The sequence below is a fragment of the Drosophila persimilis genome, unplaced genomic scaffold, assembly GCF_003286085.1.
Source record: "Drosophila persimilis strain 14011-0111.01,24,50 unplaced genomic scaffold, DperRS2 tig00000124-arrow-pilon, whole genome shotgun sequence".
NCBI classification, from domain to species: Eukaryota; Metazoa; Arthropoda; class Insecta; order Diptera; family Drosophilidae; genus Drosophila; species Drosophila persimilis.
Genome location: NW_020825294.1, coordinates 14,936,674 through 14,958,168, shown reverse-complemented (window position 1 = coordinate 14,958,168; position 21,495 = coordinate 14,936,674). Strand labels below are relative to the sequence as shown.

Here is a 21,495-nt window from a genome sequence, read left to right as displayed (position 1 = left end):
ATGGGAAGAAACAGTTATTGATTCTTGAGTGGGGTCCTGTTACTTGTGTGGATGGGGTGGATGAATTGTACATAAACATAATGTGTATGGGATGTGGGGAATTATGGATATGTCACTCCCCCAACGTTTGTTATTAGCCTGTCCCTAGGCGATTACCCTCGGGTATAGTGACGGGGTGTCAAGTGCGGTGGCTGAGGTTGGTTCCTCTTCTATTCTTCTATTATAGGGTTTATACATTTAACCGTGACTCTTTTAGAAGTTTTCGTAAATTTAACAGCTACATAACTTAGTAGTACTAATATAATTATGACAAATGAAATTAGTAGACTTATTTGTAATAGGTTACTATATGTGGTGTATTGCATAATTATTTCATTAGTTTGGACATACGACAGTGGTTTTATTTTAGTTATGTTGTTGTTGACATAAACATTCTGGGCAAAATCTAACATTGTGTTTGATATTGTAAATTCATTTAATTGGATTGAACAGTTGTAGATTTTTATAATGGTATTTCCTTCCGCTATGATTTCTTGGTTTACACAATTCTGATTTAGCGTTGTTTTTGGAAGATTCCACGTGATTAGTATATTGGGTTCAATAAAGTTTATTTGAAAGTTTTGAAATGTTTTGGAATATGGACATTTAGTGGGAGTTTGCATTAAAATTCCTTTTATACAATTGTCATTGGTTTTCAATCTAGTTTCTTTAACAAATACTTCTTCATTTTTTATGTAGTACTTGTCGTATGTCATATCTGTTAACATGTTATTTAATTCGTCTGGATACGGAACGATTTTATAGATTGGTACTTTTGTAATGTCTTTGGGAATGTTGGAAATTATTAGAATTTCGTTGGTATCGGATTTTAGCCATGTGGAGGTTTTTATATTTAGTATTTGCTCAGAATTTATTTGTTCCAGGTAGTCTTGTTTTAATAATTTTGGATTAAATATACCGAGCCTAGTTAATTGCATACCTAGTTCTATATCTTCGATATATTCTGTGAAATGTTGTAGATTGAATATCAAAATTTCTATTTGTTGATTCCGTTAACTTCCTCGGTTTCTCTGGAATTATTATATTTGCTTCTATTAGATTTCTTCTTTTTCTTGAATTTTGATTTATAATGAGTTATTTTCCTACCCCTATTCTTTTCTTCATAATGTTTTTCGTCTACCTGTCTAATTTCACCCGTCCTTTTGAAAGGATTTGTTACCTTAGACTTAACTAGAGGTGATAGTTTATAGCGGGTATCTACTTCATACTCTATGCGGTTTTTATTTAATTGAGTGATTTTATTCACTTTATTTAGTTGTGTGTCATAATCAGGTGAGCCTGCATAAATGAATATATCAGCTGGTGTCCTATTTGTGGTATTATGTTTGGTTTTATGATTATAAGTATAAAGAATTAATTCAAACTTCGTGAATCTATCTTCTGTGTTATCCTCGCTAGATATTATTCTTAATTTTTCATTTACTGTTTTATGAAATCTTTCTACGTCAGATATTCCATTCTTGCTGGAAGTGATCTCTATTTTGACGTTTTCCGCATTCAGCCATGCTTGCAATGCTGTGCACATAAAAGCTGAATCTTTATCGGCTTTGATTTCAATTGGTTTGCCCATCTCGTTAAAAACTTTCATGATGGCTCTTTTTGCTTCTAACCAGTCACGACTTTTTACTTCTACAAGAGTGGCAAACTTCGAGTATACGTCAATACATGATAGGAACTGTTGGTTACCAACCATATAGAAATCCATGACGTATTTCTCTCTGATGTTCAGTATTTCCGGTGTAGTTTCGAATGCCAACTTCGTATTTCTATGCTCTGTTTTGGCAATATTACAAGTAGGACATTCGTTTATGATGTTTTGGATTAGTTTTTGATAATCCGGGTAATAGTATTTTCCCCTAAACCAATTGACGGTTTTCTCTATCCCTGGATGGAGTAAGCCTTTATGATTCTTTAATATGGTTTCTTTAAATTCAGCGTAATTCTGAATATCTAGGAGTTTCGTGCTTGATTTAATAGCTTTGGTTATATTGTTAGAATTAATGATTTCTAAGTAGGCTTTTTGGAATGGAGGAAAATCTGTTTCGTTATGGAAATATAATGCGCTCTTTTTGGTGCATAGATATTCCTTTATTATATCCTTCGCTAAGGTGTTAGTCATTTCCTTATACGTGATCTTGATGATTAGCTTGTGAAAATAACGAATTGTTTCTACCTTATCTTCATTGCCTTTTATTAGCTCAATTTGCCGATTGTAATAGTTAATTGGTCTTTCCGTGATAGCAATGTGATTTAGATTGTCTTCCTGTGCGCTATGTACAGTTGCACCAACGCTATTGGAAGCTTCTCCCAGGAGATTTTCATTAATCCTTACCCTTGATAAGGCATCAGCTACATGATTTTCTTTGCCTGGTAGATATTTCATTTTAAAATCAAACTCATTCAGTTTTATTTTCCACCTTTGTAATTTCATATTTGGCTCCTTGAGGTTGTTCAACCAAATCAAGGGTTTATGATCGCTTTGTATCTCGAATGTTCTACCGAACAGGTATGAACGGAAATACTTGGTTGCCCATACGATCGCTAATAATTCCTTTTCGATGGCTGAATAGTTTATTTCATGTTCATTTAGGGTTCTGCTAGCGTAGCAGATCGGTTTGTGTTCTTGTGACAAAACCGCTCCCAATGCTATGTTACTAGCGTCGGTTGTTACCGTGAACATTTTGTCAAAGTCTGGGAACGCAAGGATAGGGTCTGAGGTGATGAGTACTTTTAGTCTCTCAAATGCCTCGACGTACTTTTCTTCCTTGGGGTCTATGACAGCTCCTTTCTTTAGTTTGAGTGTCATGGGTTTTGCTATGTTTGCAAAATTAGGAATGAATTTCCTGTAGAACCCGCACAGACCTAAGAATGACTTTATTTGTTTAGTCGTTTCTGGTATTGGAAATTTGACAATGGCAGAGATTTTGCCTGGATTTGGTACTATTCCTTCAGTAGTGACTACATGACCTAGGAATTCAGTTTCCTTTTTCATGAATTCACATTTATCCATTTGTAGCTTCAAGTTGGCGTCTCTCAACTTTCCAAATACTCTCCTTAGTGACAACAAGTGTTCTTCCAATGAAGTGGAAAATATAATGATGTCATCTAAGTATACAAAGCAATCTTTGAAGATTAACTCTTCTAGCAGATTGTTCATACATCTTTGGAAGGTAGCTGGGGCAGTGGTTAGCCCAAAGGGCATACGAGTGAACTCGTAATGTCCATGCTTAGTGGAGAACGCAGTTTTGGGGATTGAGCTAGGTTCCATGGGTATTTGATGGAAACCTTTTGCTAAATCGATTGTCGTAAAATACTGACATTTACCTAGTTTGTCTAGGATTTCATCCATTCTTGGAGTTGGGAATTTGTCCTTAACTGTTATTTCATTTAGACTTCTATAGTCTACTACCATTCGATATTTTTGCTTTCCTGAAGCATCTATCTTCTTCGGAATCATAGATATGGGCGAGCAGTAAGGAGAATTCGACTTTCGAATTATTCCCTGCCTGATCATATCTTTGATTTGCTGGTTTACCTCCTGATCATGTATCTGGGCATATTTGTATGGTCGTCTGTAGACCGGGTCTTCATGTTGAGTTTTGATCTCGTGCTTGATTGTACTTGTGAAAGTCAAATTGTCACCTTCTCTGTACTGCACATCCTTAAACTCATATAAGACCTTCTTTAACTCTTCCCTCTCTTCGTCGTTTAAGTGTTCCAATCTTAATTGATTACATTCCCTTAATTCACTGTCTAGAGCGGAAGCGAAGTATTGATCTCCCTCTGGAGATGGGTCAAGGCACTTAGGTGCGATCTTCTCTTCTTTTGTAGAGGGATCAGTGCACTTCTGTGCGGTCTTGCCGGCTTCAATAGCTTCTCCACTCTGAATGATTGGGTACGACCTAGCTGCTAGTGTTACAGTGTCATTTCTGTAATCGATGACGGCTTTACTTGCCATCAAGTATTCTCTTCCTAATAAAATATCATAATTTTCGGAAAAGTTATGTATGTAGAACTTTTGTTCGGACGGACATGTTTTGTTCGCATTCCTCATTATACTCTTAGTTAAACGGACAGGTCCATTGATGGTATGGACCGTAAGGTTATCGTCTTTTATCTCGGAATCTGTGTAATTTTCTTTCATGATGTTGATCGATGATCCCGAGTCAGCGATACACCTTAATATTCTTTTATTAATGGTAATGTTTATATAGGGTCCTCCTCGGTTTCTTCCGAGGCGGCTTGATGAAAATTTACGTCCATCTTCGTTTGGCCACTCTGGCTCTCCCTCCCTCTTTTAGTAGGTTGGTTGGGTCCACTCCCACTAGCTTGGTTTTGAAATATTTGCTGATTGAATGGATTCTGAGCCCTACCTTGATTCAAGGAATTTTTGAACTCATTGTATAATCCAGGATTTTGGGAATTTTGATTTTGATTTGTTCGATTCGTCTGACCTGTTCCAGATGAACTCTGAGTTTGATTGTGATAGTTAGTAGTATTATAATTTGGATAATAGTTTCCAACATTCTTTCGATTTGATTGAGACGATTTCGATTGATCTTTATTTGTACCTGAATCTGTTGTACTAGCTTCGTACAATCCTTCTTCTTGTGCTGCCTTCTTAAGATTAGACAATGTGGTAATATCTTTTCTTGCTAAGGTCATGAACATTCTGTCAGGAAGTTTTCGAGTAATGACATCTTTAATTGTGTTGTTCAAAGCGTTTTTATAAATGACATTATTTTCTGGTATGTTTTCTAAGTTTAGCTTATTGTTTATTAATAATGCTTTTATCTCTAATTCTTCTATAAACTTACGAAGACTGCCGTTGAATCTGGTGGTGTATAGTTGTCGTAAGAGTTCTTCATATGGTGTGTGATTTTTGAACTCGTTGATCAGCGCCGTCTTCAGTTCGAGCCACGTGTTGGGTTGTATCATTTGCGATATGCGTTGTGCCTCTCCTGACAGTTGGATCTCGGTCGCTCCAAATAGGATCCTTTGTTGGCGAAGATCTTCAGTTGGATATAATCCGCATACATATTCGATTCGTTTGATAAATGAGCTTAGCTGTCCAGATGAACCGTCATAGGCAGGTATTTGTCGGATCGACAGCAGTGCCTGGTTCAAGTGGATTTCGCTCAATGATAGTGGTGGTAACGCCATGTTGTTGGTGTTGATTGGGTTTTGTTTTGTTGTAGTTTTTAACTTTATTTTGGTTCACTTGTAAGTTTTTTTGATTTTGTATTAAGTGTTTCACTGTCCTTGGTGATTCACTATCTCCGCTTACTTCAGTTCACTTAAATTAGTTTTGCAAATCGTATGTGCTTGCAGCACATAGGTTCTTTGGCGGATTTCACAATTTTATTAACAATTCCGGGATTACGTGATCACAGTAATTATAAATTACACAAGCTGACCATTACCGAAATATAGGTGTTAATTTTAAACGAAATCCTACCGACTGCGCCAGTTAAATATCCGCAACTCGATTTTAAGTTTTTAAAAAAATACTTTTATTTTACAAACTTAAATATCTTTATGTCACAAGATTTAAATGAATTCCCCGACTTGACTTTCGGTCTGCTTGTCTCAAACGGAACTGATCTCTCTGCTGCTGGCTAGTTTCCATGAGCCCTTCTCTTGGAACTCCCGACTCTGGCTTCGGGCGTTGCTTTCCTCGGCTGCATCTTCGTGTCGGTGGCGTACGTGCCTGGATCGATATTTGGGGATGCGTCGGCTTTGATGAAAGGCATCCACTGCTGGCGATCGGTGTTGCATTACATGACGGAGCTAGGAATGTGATACTCCTTGGTTTTATGTCTAGCTTTGATTGGTCCTCATGAGTGGCGTGATTCTAAAGAATCGATTTCTCGAGAGTGGCGTGATTCTAATGTTGCTGAAACAATGATGTCCATTGTTTATATTATGGGGGGCCCTAGCTTGGAGTATGGGAAGAAACAGTTATTGATTCTTGAGTGGGGTCCTGTTACTTGTGTGGATGGGGTGGATGAATTGTACATAAACATAATGTGTATGGGATGTGGGGAATTATGGATATGTCACTATATATATTTTTTTTTTTTAATATTTGACCAAAATGAAGGAAGGAAAAAAAATGTTAAGGGACATGTGATCGATTTACAGGTTTTTCATTATATAATTCAACATCGATCACATGGTTTTAGTAATAGCCTAACAGAGGTTAGTATTTTCAAGTTGCACTTTAAGGGTGCTTCAACTTGAGTTAGAAAATTATAATTATTGGCAATATGAGGCATGGCATTTCTGCAGCTCATTTGCGTTACTTCGCTCTTTTATTGGCGAAGTTGTTTATTAATTTCCTTGATGCGCTCTTGGCAGCGTTGTCGGTCCTCTTCATTTTTACAGGTTTTTTCCAGGTCCCGCTCCAGATGTCGTTGTTGAAGCAGCCGTTTGATCCGGCCGCCCCTCTTTGTTTTCTTCCTTGGCCTTTTTTCTCGTCTTGCCCTGTACTCAGCTATTGTGAGTGGGCGTGGTCCATCGTTTGGATACACTTCTAAGGCCTCTTGTAGGCTGAGTGCGTCCCTTTGCTCGGTAGGAGCAGCGTCGGCGAAGTCGTGTACATTTTCTGCTGCTGGTGTTTTCGTGTTACTGTCCATCGACGGTGCAAGGGGCGGTCCTATGCCACTCGCACTTTTATTATTGGCCCTTGCTGGTCTTCGCACAGGCTGTTTAATTTTCTTGGGTAGTGTATATTTCTGGCTGCATTGTAGTCCTCAAATTGAAGGGTATACATTATAATCCATTATATCTGTTGTGGCATTTGGTTTGATTGTCACATTAACAGATTTGTTTCTGCTGTAATTCGGCTCGGTGTACACATGCAGATATATCACTTTTATAACTTTTATCATTATAATGTTTTTTTTTTTAAATGTCGACCTTTTTATACCCGATACTCAAAATGAGTATTGGGGTATATTAGATTTGTGGTAAAAGTGGATGTGTGTAACGTCCAGAAGGAATCGTTTCCGACCCTATAAAGTATATATATTCTTGATCAGCATCAATAGCCGAGTCGATTGAGCCCTGTCTGTCTGTCCGTCCGTCCGTCTGTCCGTCCCCTTCAGCGCCTAATGCTCAAAGACTATAAGAGCTAGAGCAACGATGTTTTGGATCCAGACTTCTGTGATATGTCACTGCTCCAAAAATATTTCAAAACTTTGCCCCGCCCACTTCCGCCCCCACAAAGGGCGAAAATCTGTGGCATCCACAATTTCGACGATACGAGAAAACTAAAAACGCAGAATCGTAGAAGATGACTATATCTTCTAGAGTGCAAAATCTGAACCAGATCGTATAATTATTACAGCCAGAATCACGAAAACAATTTCACTCTTTCTCGCTCTGTCTCACTCTAACACACAGGTTTCATGGTCGGTTTTGCCAATTGCAAAATATGAGTTCAAGGATCTCAGAACCCATAAGAGCTAGAGCAACCAAATTTGGTATCCACACTCCTGTGATATCGGACCTTGACCGTTTTGTGTCAAAATTTCGCTCCCCCCCCCCCTTTCCGCCACCGAAAAGGACGAAAATCTGAGGCAACCACAAATCTCAGAGACTATTAAGGCTAGAGTAACCAAATTTGGTACACACACTCCTTTAAAATGTCACTATAAAACGTGTATCTCAGAATTTCGCCCCACCCCCATCCGCTCCCACAAAGGACGAAAATCTGTTGCATCCACAATATTGCAGATTTGAGAAAACTAAAAACGCAGAATCATAGATAATGACCATATCTATTAGATTGCTGAATCTGAATCAGATCAGATCATTTTTATAGCCAAAAGGAACAAATCAATTTGCAGTGGCTACGCAGCGCCCGACGTCACGCTCAGACTGATTTTCTGTCTCTCTCGCACGCACTCTTTGTCGTGTCGTTAAATATTAGCGGCGTCTGCCGGAGGAGAGCCATACTGACTTAGTATCGGGTATAACCGTAGAGTTGCGGTATCCGCAGCAACTCACAACGTTCCCCCTCGTTTTTTATTATTTTTAACACATTTTAGTATTTTTTAGCAATCCTGAAATCGATCCATCGCGTAGGTCCTGTCACGGTCGCCATGTAATCAACGTACAATCCTTTCTCTGATCTTTGGGAGTCAACCCTCCGATCTGTTTTATTGGTTTTTATATTCTGAATTTGACAATTGTGTTTTGGGCTTTTGTAAGCCAAAAGCCGCGGAGCTGCGCTGCCAGTGACGCCGGCAGCGGAGCGGCAGAACTATGTGTTCTTATCTCTTATATGTTAGTATGTATATGTGTGAATATGCTCAGCGCTGTTGGCAGCGAGAGCGCGAGGGAAGATATATGTGTGTATGCATGTATATTAGTGCCGTCAAGTCATGGGAACATGCTGACGCTGCACTTGGGTCGCTCGAGGCATTCTTGAGTGAATCGTAATACGATCACCCAGAATGTCTGGGACTTTATTGTTACGTAAACACTGAAACAAAGTGTTACAGTGTGTATTCTTTAAGTACCGTCGGTACCGTGGGTATTCGAAATAATGAATACTTTACGTGAATGTGTATATTATATTTAATTTAATATGAGCATACTAGAGTGGAGTGGTGACGAGAGGTGATCACTAGGGATACAATAAAATGTCCTCTGCGGTAGTTGCGGGAGTCTCGTCAGGATTCCCGAGTGCCAAAGCGCGGACGCTTTCCACAGTTTGGCCTCTCTCATTCTAAGGGCGGAAAGTGTTGCCACCTTCTTTCCGATGACATCCACGGGGAGGAGGTCCAGCACGGTATGCAGGGCATCCCCTGGAGTAGTCGTAGCCCGCCAGTTATGCATAGCTCTGCCAAGCGTTGAAATCTACTTAATCTACTCAGTTGCAAATATGAGCAACAGCTGCCAGATCGCAAAATGACCTTTGAGGAGTGAAATTGCGCAAAAAGTGAGTAGAGAACAAGTGAACAAAAATGAACAAGTGAACAACAAAGAACAAGTGAGCAAAAAAGAACAAGTGAACAACAAAGAACAAGTGAACAACAAAGAACAAGTGAACAAAAAAGAACAGCTTGGAAGGAACATGTTCAGTTGCTCACTTAAGTGAACAACTCTTTTTTGTTCACTCACTAATGAGCAACACAACACTAGAGTCTGTTCAGACAAGTTCAATAGGGCTGGCCACCATACTACCACTCCATAGAGCATGATTGGTCGTATGATGGCGGTGTATAGACACCGAACTATATTCATTCCCCATTTTAGTCCGATTGCTTTCTTGCATATATAGAGGGCCACTGTGGCCTTCTTTACTCTATGTTTAGTTTCTAATCGAGCTTTCTGTCGAGGATTAGGCCAATGCACTTCAGACTTTAACCTCTTCTATTCCGTTGCATCTCTCCTCTCTCGAGGTTCGAAGGACCATTGCGGCTCAGATCTTTATTAATGACCTTCTAGTAGGTATCGATTGTCCCGACCTGCCAAGTAGGATTAGCTTCAGAGCGGCTAGCAGGAGCCTAAGGATCCAAGCACCCTTTAAAGGGTGATCTCCATCGGACCAATTATGGCCTTGACGACCCCATTTGTAGGGCGCTTCGGCGGCACAATGCGCTGCCAGCTGGGATGCCAGGGAAAGGGAGCCGTCAGACGGTTGTTTGTAGATTTCTTCCTTTTCTTTAATTAATTTTGTTATTTTCTGTTACTTAAGTTCTCTGTTTTCTGTTCTCTTAAGTTTGAAATAAGTTAGTCTAGCCAGATAAGGATTTTTTGATTCCGTTGGCTCCAGAGGACAAGCGAAGTGGTCAATCGAAAACATGAACAGTTCCACTTCGATATATTTGGATCCGATGGGCGACGTTGAGATAGTCGTGTCTCATCTTGAGATCTAATTGTTTATTAGAACATGGACCCGTGCTTTTAAATGATAAGAAAGTGAAAGGAAATCGTTTGGGATAATGGGAAGTATTTCAAATTGCGTTAATAGAAAGATAGCAGAGACAGAGTCGAATTAGAAAGGCAGGGTAGTTAGGCCTTCAAAGTTCTTCTAAACACTAACGCTAGAATTCAATGTAGTAACTCAAATAAAGAACTAATTGATCTTCCGCAACAAAGAATTTTAACAATAATACATGGTTTACTGTGCGAACCGATGATAAAATACTAGAACCTCATCACAGCATTCAAATGGAAAGCTACCAGAAAATTGTATCCTACCCGAACAGCCTTCTTTATGTGATTACTGTAGAGCTCGGTTTAGAGCTCTTGCTTACAGCAGTTTCTTCCTAAATTTTTCTCCATTGTGCTTTCTTCCTCTTCTTCGTCGGTCTAAGCTCAGCCGATCGCAACACACGAACGCATATTTAACGCTCCAACAATAGATGAAGTTGCCATCCTGACTGTTGGTGAAAACATGGAAAGACGCGATATTGTAATTGCACGTCGTGATAATGGGCCACTGCAAAAAATATCTAAAACCCATTGTTCGGAGAAGCAGCCGTTAATAACTCTTAAGTCACGTCTCTCTTAAGATTTCTGTTATCGCGTTCATCCTATGTACGCTCTCAGTGCATACACGCACACACCTATGTAAAGTTATTACTTGTTATAAGCCAGTGCTTCGACCCTTTCTTCTCTCTAGTCGGTCGTTCCTCTTCGACGCAGTCGGTCAGCAGTACTCTTTGTCGCCCAAAACGCCTAACACCTAAATCTAAGTCCACGGCCACTGCCTCGAACAAAAAACACACAAACAATATCAAACAATAAACGCCAAATTGTAACCTTAAAAACGGAGCAATTTTTTTCTTGTAAATTTTGGAGTCAGAGTTGCCGAAAAAGCTCGGCAGCTTCCAACATTTTGGTGACCCCGACGTGCTCGCCGTGGACTTGTCGTGTGTTAGTAGTGTTTCAAATAGTTCGTTAAATCAAATTCGAAGGTTTAACGTAACATTTGTCGAAAAGTAGTGAACCAAAGAGCGTTGTCGCCGACAGTTCTAGCGACCCACTGTCAAGACTTGCAGCATAGAGTTCCAAGCGTGGTCCGTTAGTTTTCTTCGCCTCCTCTTTCGTCGTTTTGCTTCAGCCAGCTCTCGAATTCGAACTTGAAACAGTGCAAATCATCTCGGTCGTTCTCTTGTGCATAACTTTTGGTTCTTATTCGGTCGTCGCTTCATTGCTTTGCCGGCGCATACATTTTGGACATACACAAATACACAAATACACAAAAGTGCGGCAAAAGTGATTGCAAAAACATTTTGAACTTCTCTGAAATCTCGCATTGCATCATTTTTATTCAACTGTGATCGACTCACAGACTTCGCGTCAACAATTTATAGCCAAAACCATGGGAAAAACGAAAAATAATAGAAGGAGTGGAACGTTGGCTATGGCAGTGATACAGTGACAGCTGCAGCTGCCCAAGTTTAGCGGAGCCTATACAGAATGGACAAGCTTCTATTCCATGTTCACAGCTGTGATTGATAGTGAAGCTGAGCTGACTTCCATCGAGAGTTACAGCATTTGCGGTCTTGTTTGAGCGGAACGGCGTTGTACACAATTAGTTCGTTGGAGATGAGCGAGGCTAATTAAAATATTAGATATTTTCAAAAAACGATTTGCTAATAAACGTCTCTGTTTGACAAGCCAAGCTTTTTTGGCACCTATGTGTTTCAAAAATGAAAAGAGATTTTTGGCTAAAGTTTATAATTCGTATTTAATCTTAGTGGCTTAGCGGAAGCTGATTGCTTGCTATTGCCAGATAAACTTTATGCGAGATCGATATGCAACCAATGCGCAGAGGGGTTAGCATAGAACTAAACTATAGACGACGCCGTTAGATCAAAGTGATTGCCGAAGTGGCGGCAGCAGATCAAAGTAGTTGCCGAATTGGCGGCGGCAGAGAGCCCCTTTAGCGGGAGAGCGCAGCAGCTCTGCAGAACGTCAACGTTTTACAACATAGGCGGCTCTCTCTGCTCATACAATAATAATGTTAAAGTTACGTTTATTATTCAGCGGCTGGCCCGAACAGTCTCATTCTATAGGCACACATTAGAGAAATATTTGGGCTGGCGCGTGGGGACTCATCTGTTGTTTCGCTGCGGGCCTCACATCTTCGCGCGTTGGATGCGCTGGCAACTAAGGAGGAAAAACCTTATTGCATCATCGTCCACGCACTCTGGAAGAATTTGGATACGCAGACTCAAGTTAAATGGGCAGCGGCTTCGTCGAATCACAATCTTCCATCCTGGGAGAAATTATCTGCATTTCTGGAACAAAGATGTCGTACCCTTGAAGGCATTCACCACTCCATGCAAGGGCAAGATGGTCAGGTTGGCAAGTCAGGGAAAACCGTGAGTACGCATCATCGAAAGTCGTTTGTAGCATCGTGTGCTCCTGTTTCCTGTGTGTTTTGTGAGGACGCGAACCATATGATTGCCAATTGTCAACGGTTCAAAACTCTATCGCTGAATGTTCGTTACAAGGAAGCAAGGGTGCTCTTGTTATGCGTCAATTGCCTACGAAAATGGTCATCACTTGAAAGATTGTAAATCAAGTCCCTGCCGTACTAGCCAATCGAAGCACCACACTCTTCTGCATTTCCTTCGTCCAACAGAGCCCTTCCATACTATATCTTCAATTGAGCCGTAGCCAAATCATACCGCCATGGTAACATTGTCGCCCTCCTCGACGCCATCTCATATATCCCAGCGTCCGTCTGAGCCTGTTCTATTAGCCACCGTAGTCGTTCCCGTCAATAAGAGCGCTGGAACTTTCATGCCATGTCGCGCATTGTTGGACTCGGGCTCGCAATTGCATTTCGTAACTACTCGTCTAGCTAATCAGCTTTAACTGCGAAAAACCAACCAAGAGATGCTAGCTTCTCAACTGAAGGTATCTCGGTGGATCTCGTTCTGAAATCGCGGCACTAGCATCACTGCCGTCCGTCGCCCAAAAAGTTACGGACAGTCAACCTCGCGTCTCAATTAGTATTGCTAAATGGCGTATATCTTTGAATATCCAGCTTGCTGACCCGTCGTTCCATAAGCCGGAGCGAATAGATCTGCTCATCGGAGACGGACTTTTCTTTGAGTTGCTCTGTGTGGGACAAATTCAGCTGGATTGCCCTTGCTGCAGAAGACACATCTCGGATGGATTCTATCTGGTGGTGCGCACTCGGCCTCCAACTGCTCGTCGTTTATCGCACCCCAATCTTCGGATAACACCAATCGCAGCACTCAGCTCGATGACTTGGCTCGTCAATTTTGGGAAGTGGAGCACATCTTTGAGCCGTTTTCAGGGCAACAAAGGAGGAACTTTTCGTCAACCATCACACTCGCTTACCCTCTGTCCGCTTGCCATTGAAGCGAAGTTTAAAGTCCTTGGGACATTCCTATTTGCAAGCAAAGCGGCGCTTGGAAAACTTGGAGCGCAAGTTCGTGCGTAATCTGCTCGTGCTCTTCATGAAAAATATTCGGCATTAATGAAGGAGTACCTGTCCCTCGATCATATGTTTCTGGTGCCCTAGGAAGATAGGCACAAGTGCAAATATTTCTTGCCACATCATTGCGTCTGCAAAGAGGACAGCTGACACAATAAAGCTGAGGGTTGTATTCGCCGGCTCTGCAGCAACCACATCTGGTGTTTCGTTAGACCAAGTCAATCTTTCGGAAATTCGACATCGGGTATTGCTTTCGTATGAGCGACATCTCAATTTCGTTTAAGCACATCAACTCATTTGGAGTCATGATGCAAATTTTTGGTTACGTTCAGAAGTTCATCAGTAGGACGAAGTCACCGGATCTCTCAATAATTTTGGCCAAGGATCATCCAATGACGTTCGCCATCATTACGCACTTTCATCGAAATCATCACTATACTGGTCCGCAGTCGCTACTTGGAGCGATTCCCTTACAGTTTTGGCCCAACGGTGGCATAAAACTGTGGCTCGCGCCCTGCGAAAAAGCGTCATCTGCTGCCGGTCCAGACCGCGTCTTGTGGAACACATCATTGCTGACCTACTGAAGGATCGAGTACAGGATTCGTCTGCATTCGGCGGTCCCTTCTACTATAAGCCAGATGGGCGCAGTCGAGCACCGATGTGGATGTGTGTAACGTCCAGAAGGAATCGTTTCCGACCCCATAAAGTATATACATATATTCTTGATCAGCATCAATAGCCGAGTCGATTGAGCCCTGTCTCTCTGTCCGTCCGTCCCTCCGTCCGGTCGTGACACTATTACGAGAATATTTCAAACTTTGCCCGCCCACTTCCGCCCCCACAAAGGGCGAAAATCTGTGGCATCCACAATTTCGACGATACGAGAAAACTAAAAACGCAGAATCGTAGAGGATGACTATATGTTCTGGAGTGAAAAATCTGAATCAGATCGTTTAATTATTATAGCCAGAACCAAGAAAACAATTTCATTCTTTCTCGCTCTGTCTCTCTCTTACACACAGGTTTCATGGTCGGTTTTGCCAATTGCAAAATGTGAGTTCAAGGAACTCAGAACCTATAAGAGCTAGAGCAACCAAATTTGTTATGCACACTCCTGTGATATCGGACCTGCACAAGTGTATTTCAAATGACCAAAAAGTAGACTTAGACGAATCGGATAACATTTGGAGAAACTCCTATCAGAAAATTGTACATAATCAAAGGGAGCTATCGGATGTTTCATATTGCCGTTGTGTTTCCAACATACATATCTGTCATTCCTAAACTTTTTGAAATAATTATTACTTCTAATCTTCATAACTTCCGTAGTTCATTCTTTTCGCAATTTTAGCCCGTATTTGTGAAACGTCCCTCTGTCTCTACACACCTGGTTGACTTTTCCATCCTTTTAACTTCTGGATTCCTAAAACAGTGTAAACCTGATAAAGTACATTTTTTAGATTTTAGTAAAGCTTAACCCATAATCATCATATCCATAAACTATCTCTTCTTTAGTTTCCGACTAAACTACTTTTTTGGATTAATGCTTATCTATGCAATTGTTCTCAGGGTGTCTGCTTTAATTTCTCTCTTCGGAGAAGAGAGAGAGTGGAGAGGACATGGCCAAGGCTATGATCCCGAAATTTTGTATAGCAGTAGCCATGCGATCGAAACTATAAAGCTTAAAGCGAAATATACAAATCTTACTTAACGGATTGTACTAAGCTCTGTAATGTAATTTTATTATTCTACGTTATCTATGACTTTATTGTATATTCATATCTATTACTAATAATGACGATTTGCAAATCTTTTCTCTCTAACTATGTTTCGAAATTCTACGTAACTACGTTAATTCGAAACTGAAATTATTTCCCTTACAATTCCCTGTTGTGAGAAAACAAAGATCTGTCCAAATTTTTGGGCAACAGGGAGGCAAACTAAGGCTTCGGAGGCAAAAAACGCTGGCAGAGGTGTTAGAGGAGACAGCGAGCATATGCGCGACGCCAGCAACGAAGCTTAGCGACGATTACCGATGAGAGGAGAGCGGATGCTCTCGGTCAAAAGCAAGGAGTATCGACGGATCATAGGTCTGTTGAGCGGTCAGGTCCGTGAAAGCATGTGGGCGGGTCTAGTCGGCGGAATCCTGGGCGTTTGCTCGAAGTTCCGAAGGCATGGAAGGCTAGCGCAGCGCTAAGGCGCTAAGATTGAAAGGAGCAGCAAAAGGCCATTGATCAACCCATCCTAGCACACTAATTGAGTGAGGAAACGATCACGGAGCCTTTCCAAGTTTGGCAAGTTTGGATCAACGCAAGCAATCCTTAGCAATCTGATGATACGAATAAATGTGCAGTTAACCACGACCGTGTACTTAATTGTCGCCGAGGAAACATTATAAATTGATTGAATCGAGCCGAAAAGGGCCACACAAAATTTCCATAACATTAAGAATTAAATTTATACAAACAAGTGAATACTTACCTCCCATGAGGCCAGCAATAAAATCCACAAACATTCTTTGTGTCCAGACTTCAACCAAAGATTGAATTTATTATCAGTCCTCGGGGGTTTTTTGTTAAATATATTCTGAAAATTTGTTGAAAAATATTTTGTTTTAATCAGCCCAATAAATAATTTAACGAGTGACATAATAATAAGTATTCAGATTACGACACCAAAACGAGTTGGTACATTGTGTGGCATAGTAATCAGATCAAAAAAATTATCACATTTTTAACTACTGGCTATTGTGAAAAGTTGTACATAATCGATTTCTCTGATTTGTCTGATAATGTGTTTTGTTTAAAATTAATTTCGACCTAGGCAAAAACGCCGCACTCCTCCCGCCCAACCGACCGAGTGGCGCTCTGCATGACGCGCCAGGCATTAAGCGAATCAAATGCGAACATGCAGGGAAGATAGGTGCTAGACTAATATTCGAGTAAAGTTAAAACTAACATTACAAAAATAACTAAGAGCGCATTCAAAGTACAAATACAATTACTAATTGCGAGAAATTTGAGTATTAGGAATTTAAGAAAAGGAATGGAATTAGTGGTGGATATAATATGGCAGAGAGAATTATAACCAGATCATAAGACCCTAAAGGTTCATGGAAGGAATAATTCGATCTAGAAAAAGGAAGTGACAGTGATTTGTAGTTTCAATCGTATCTAAATGAAATCGATTCGTTAATGCGGATCAAGAAACTAAGGCTATCTACGTTACTTTGATAAAGTTTTGCACAAAAATCGCACGAAAAATTTTAAGATTAACTTTACGATTAACTAAGGATTCAAGGTTTATTAATAGCAATCTACTAGAGTAAGATGTCAATCTCACACATGCATCCCAGTTGAGTCCCCGCATCCGGTTTGATGAGCTGGTGAGGTGGCTCAAAGGGGGCCTAGCAGAGGCCACCGGACGGGTCGCAGGTTGCGGATAGCGAACGACCTACCTATACTTATATAGATCATATAGGTAGGTCAGCTGCGAATAAGTGGACATCCCTAGGGAGAGTATCGAAAACAAGCAGACCCGGACAGCCACGGGTGTTCGCGAAGTAGCAACACTGACGATGCGATTGTGGTGCCGCTTACACACTACCTACCCACATCCCAGCCCCCACATTCAGCTCACACCGGGCCGGACTAAAAGTGTTATTCGACCCGTGCCGAGAGTCAGCCTGGCTGGGGGCCCGGTATATAAAACTAGCCCAGTCGATAACGGAGAGCTCAGGGACTTGGCAGCCACCTGTTCTAAGTATGCCTTATCCGGGCAACGCGGATCTCTGCCCGGACGGACCGTACCCCTTCTCTGCAGCTCGTGGGAAAGAATGGAAGATTTTAAAAACAAAACAAACGAGGGGGAACGTTGTGAGTTGCTGCGGACACCGCAACTATACAGTTATACCCGATACTAAGTCAGTATGGCTCTTCTCCGGCAGACGCCGCTAATATTAAACGACGAGCGAGACGTCGGGCGCTGCGTAGCCACTGCAAATTGATTTGTTCCTTTTGGCTATAAAAATGATCTGATCTGATTCAGATTCAGCAATCTGATAGATATGATCATTATCCATGATTCTGCGTTTTTAGTTTTCTTGTATCCTCAATATTATGGATGCAACAGTTTTTTGTCCTTTGTGGGGGCGGAAGGGGGTGGGGCGAAATTTTGAGATATGCGTTTTACAGTGAGATCTAACAGGAGTGCGGATACTAAATTTGGTTACTCTAGCGTTAATAGTCTCTGAGATTTGTGGATACCCCAGATTTTCGTCCTTTACGCGGGCGGAAGGGGGTGTGGCGAAATTCTGACATAAAACGGTGAAGGTCCGATATCACACGAGTGTGGATACCAAATTTGGTTGCTCTGGCTAATATAGGTTCTGAGATCCTTGAACTCATATTTTGCAATTGGCAAAGCCGACTGTCGGGTCAAGCAGCTTAAATATTTTAAATTATTGCCAGTGGTGCGGCCCAAAGGAAATGCATTTTGGTGTTGTCGTTTCCAATGCCCCCACTGCAAAGATCATTTGGTACCGCATATGCGCATGCAGCGGAATTTGGGCACTTGGGTTTGGGCACCACTGAGCAGATCGCAGGATGCATCATCGTGCAGGAGCTTCTCCGAAAACTGGATCCAGCGAGCGAAGAGAAGTGGGAGGAACGATTCAACGACCCCGCATTCGCCAACTTAATTCCGTCGTGGGAATCTATGGCCTCGTTCTTGGAGCAGCGATGCAGATCATTGGAGACGATGGACTTTTCTATGGCAAGCTATGCGTTGAGCAATCAGGTGGGCAGAAGTAGAAAGCATAATAATTCTAGGTCCACATTGGTTACAACGAACCAAACCGTAGCACGCTGCGCGCTGTGCAACGATGGTGCTCACGAGGTCCAGCACTGTCAGAAGTTTAAAGCGCCCACAAATCGCCATAAAGAAGCCAAGCGGCTTTCGTTGTGTATAAATTGTCTCAGAACAGGGCATTGATTACTTCAGTGCACCTCGAGCAACTGTCGTACCTGCGGGGGTAGACACCATAACCTCCTTCATTTTGATAGCCCTGAAGATACCGCAGTCTAAGGGAAATCAGCGCCGTATACTCCATGTCAGTCTGCGCTGTCTGAGTCTACGCCGTCTGAGCATACCACTGAGCCCTCTACTTCAGCGGCTACCTCGTCTGCCCTTATTGCCCAAGATCTCAGGAATGGTGTTGTTCTACTTGCCACGGCCACGGTCTTAGTCAAAAATCGTTCCGGAGTTTTAGTTCCCTGCCGAGCGTTGCTGGATTCCGGCTCCCAGTTGCATCTAATAACTTCTCGTTTCGCGAATCAGCTTCAGCTTCGAAAAATGAAATCATCGACTGCAGTCTCGGGAAAAGGCGACTCTAGCTTCGTCACGGATGGATTTTCGGTCAACGTTAGCCTGCACTCTCGCTCATCGGATTATCTCAACTCTCATCACTGCCAGTGTAGCCTCTAGCATAACCGATCGACAGCCAAGCTTTGGAATTTACACTCAAAACTGGAACATTCCATCTAACATACCACTAGCTGATCCGGAGTTTTATAAGCCGCAGCGCGTCGATCTGCTAATTGGCGCAAGTCTGTTTTTCGAGATCCTGTGTGTTGGTCAGGTCAAGCTACTGCCAAGATTGCCTTCAATTCAGAAAACGCGCTTGGGATGGGTCGTGTCTGGAAGTTGTTCGCGTTAAAAAGGTTCCTCGTTGATGGCCTCTCGCGCTCGGGCCGTAGCTGCTGAGGATAATAGTCCAGAGGATTGGCTTGAGGTGCTACTTCGTAGGTTTTGGGAGGTAGAAAATTGCATCGAACCAATAATAAAGTCTACCAAAGAAGGGCTAGATTGTGAAGCACACTTTGTGCAGCATTTCCGTCGACTACAAAAAGGCGATTATTGTGTTCGGCTGCCAGCAAAATATAATTTGGATATCTTTGGAGAATCTTACAATCAAGCGCTTCGTAGATTCCTGACCCTTGAGAGAAAGTTAGATCGTCGCCCTGATGTTAAATCTCAGTATGCAGCATTTATAAAGGAGTACCTTGATTTAGGCCATATGTCTCAGGTTCCTACCCAGTCAATCAGCAACTGCCGATATTTTTTGCCACACCATTGCGTCATGAAGGAAGATAGTTCTACGACCAAGCTTCGCGTCGTTTTTGATGGATCCGCTTCAACTTCATCTGGATATTCCCTGAACGACGTTTTAATGGCTGGTTCCGTAATCCAACCCAAACTGTTTCATATTCTTGCTCGATTTCGGTCATACGCCGTTGCGGTTACGGGAGATATCTGTAAGATGTATCGTTGTGTAAGAGTCTTGACCGAGGATAGAAACTTGCAGTGTATTCTGTGGAGAAACTCCAGGGAAGAAGACTTGCGTGTGTTTCAATTAGACACCGTTACTTATGGGACGAAGCCTGCCTCCTATTTATCTGTGCGAGCAATGCATCAGTTGGCAATGGACGAGCAGATGGCGTTTCCAGTTAGAGCTGAAATCCTTCGCCGTGACTTCTTCTGACTTCTACGTGGATTACTTGATATCTGGAGCCAGCTCGCAGGAGGAGGCTATCCGAATTCGTGAGCAAACTACTGGAATTTTGTCTAGAGGTCAGTTCAGATTGAGGAAATGGTGTTCGAACGTCCCTGCTGTGCTGGATGGAGTTCCGGAAGAGAACAAGGAAACATTTTTGAAGTTCGACGATGGCAGCCATGTCACTAAAACTTTAGGACTTGCGTGGGATCCGGTTTCTGATCTACTATTATTTTCGTTGTCGGCCCTTCAATCTTCTTTGAATTCTTGCAGGCGCTCTGTTTTGTCATCCATAGCGCGATTCTACGATCCTCTCGGACTAGCTGGTCCCGTAATTACTAAATCCAAAATCTTTCTCCAGCGTTTGTGCCAAGAGAAGTTGTCCTGGGATGAAAGCCTTCCAGTCGCACTGAACACCGAGTGGCAAGAAATATGCACCAGTTTTGGTCAGATTCGTCGACTTGAATTTCCTCGGCGGGTACTCGAGGTACTCGAGGTACATCGAGGCTTATGGTGCATGCATTTATGTGGTGCCCAAGGGTCAGCATTCCAGCAGTCACTTAATTTGTGCCAAATCTTGTGTGGCTCCTTTGAAAACACTTACAGTACCAAAGTTGGAGCTTTGTGGAGCGGAGTTGCTGGCTAGGCTCATATCTGAGATAGCTGGAATGAATATCTTCAAGGGAAGGTGTTACTGTTGGTGTGATTCTGCCGTTGCGCTCTCTTGGATTCGGGACGAGCCGTCAAGATTTAATATTTTTGTTGCAAATAGAGTGTCAACGATTCCGGAAATGACCGAAAAAATGGAATGGCGCTATGTTCCCACAGCTTTAAACCCAGCCGACATTCTGTCTCGAGGGGCTCATCCGACTGAGCTGAATGAGTCACCTCTTTCGGCTCATGGTCCTCCATTTCTTTGCGGCTCCTCAGATGACTGGCCACCCACTGTGCTATCTGATAAGCCAGCCCTTGAACTGCGTCGGAAGGCTCTTCTGGTCAAATCGCCCTACATGGACATTATTGCTGATCCCAAGTATGCGAATTCATTTGCTTCTTTGCAACGCGTTTTCGGATACATTCACAAGTTTTGCAACCGAACTCGGCGCCCCGGACTCACTGTCTCAGACATTGAACATGGAACCCAGGTATTGCTACGACTAGTCCAGCGTACTCAGCTATGGGAGGACATGAAGTCACTGCGGGCAAGGGGAGCAGTCTGCTCATCGAGCTCAATCGCATCGTTATCGCCATTCATGGATCAGTTTGGACTTCTCAGGGTAGATGGTCGACTGAAAAACTCTTCGTTGAATTTTGATGGCCGTCATCCAATCATCTTGCCCAGCAGCCATCCACTTACTCTTGCAATAATCTCCCATTTTCATGAGCGGAATCTGCACGCTGGTCCTTGAGCTTTGCTTGGACTAATTCGATCCCAATATTGGCCTAT

General features: G+C 42.2%; 1 protein-coding gene and 1 long non-coding RNA gene across 2 annotated transcripts in view; both read right to left on the bottom strand.

The window, feature by feature from the left end:
- LOC113565547 (mitochondrial basic amino acids transporter) overlaps nucleotides 1-15,983 on the bottom strand; it is a 189,917-nt gene extending 173,934 nt beyond the window's left edge. Inside the window, exon 1 of the mRNA XM_026987857.1 lies at nucleotides 15,977-15,983. Within this exon, the coding sequence (XP_026843658.1) occupies nucleotides 15,977-15,983 (7 nt within the window). The remainder of the gene's footprint in view (nucleotides 1-15,976) is intronic.
- LOC113565504 overlaps nucleotides 15,981-21,495 on the bottom strand; it is a 67,797-nt gene continuing 62,282 nt past the window's right edge. The window contains exon 3 of the long non-coding RNA XR_003408631.1: nucleotides 15,981-16,081. This is a non-coding gene — a long non-coding RNA (uncharacterized LOC113565504). The remainder of the gene's footprint in view (nucleotides 16,082-21,495) is intronic.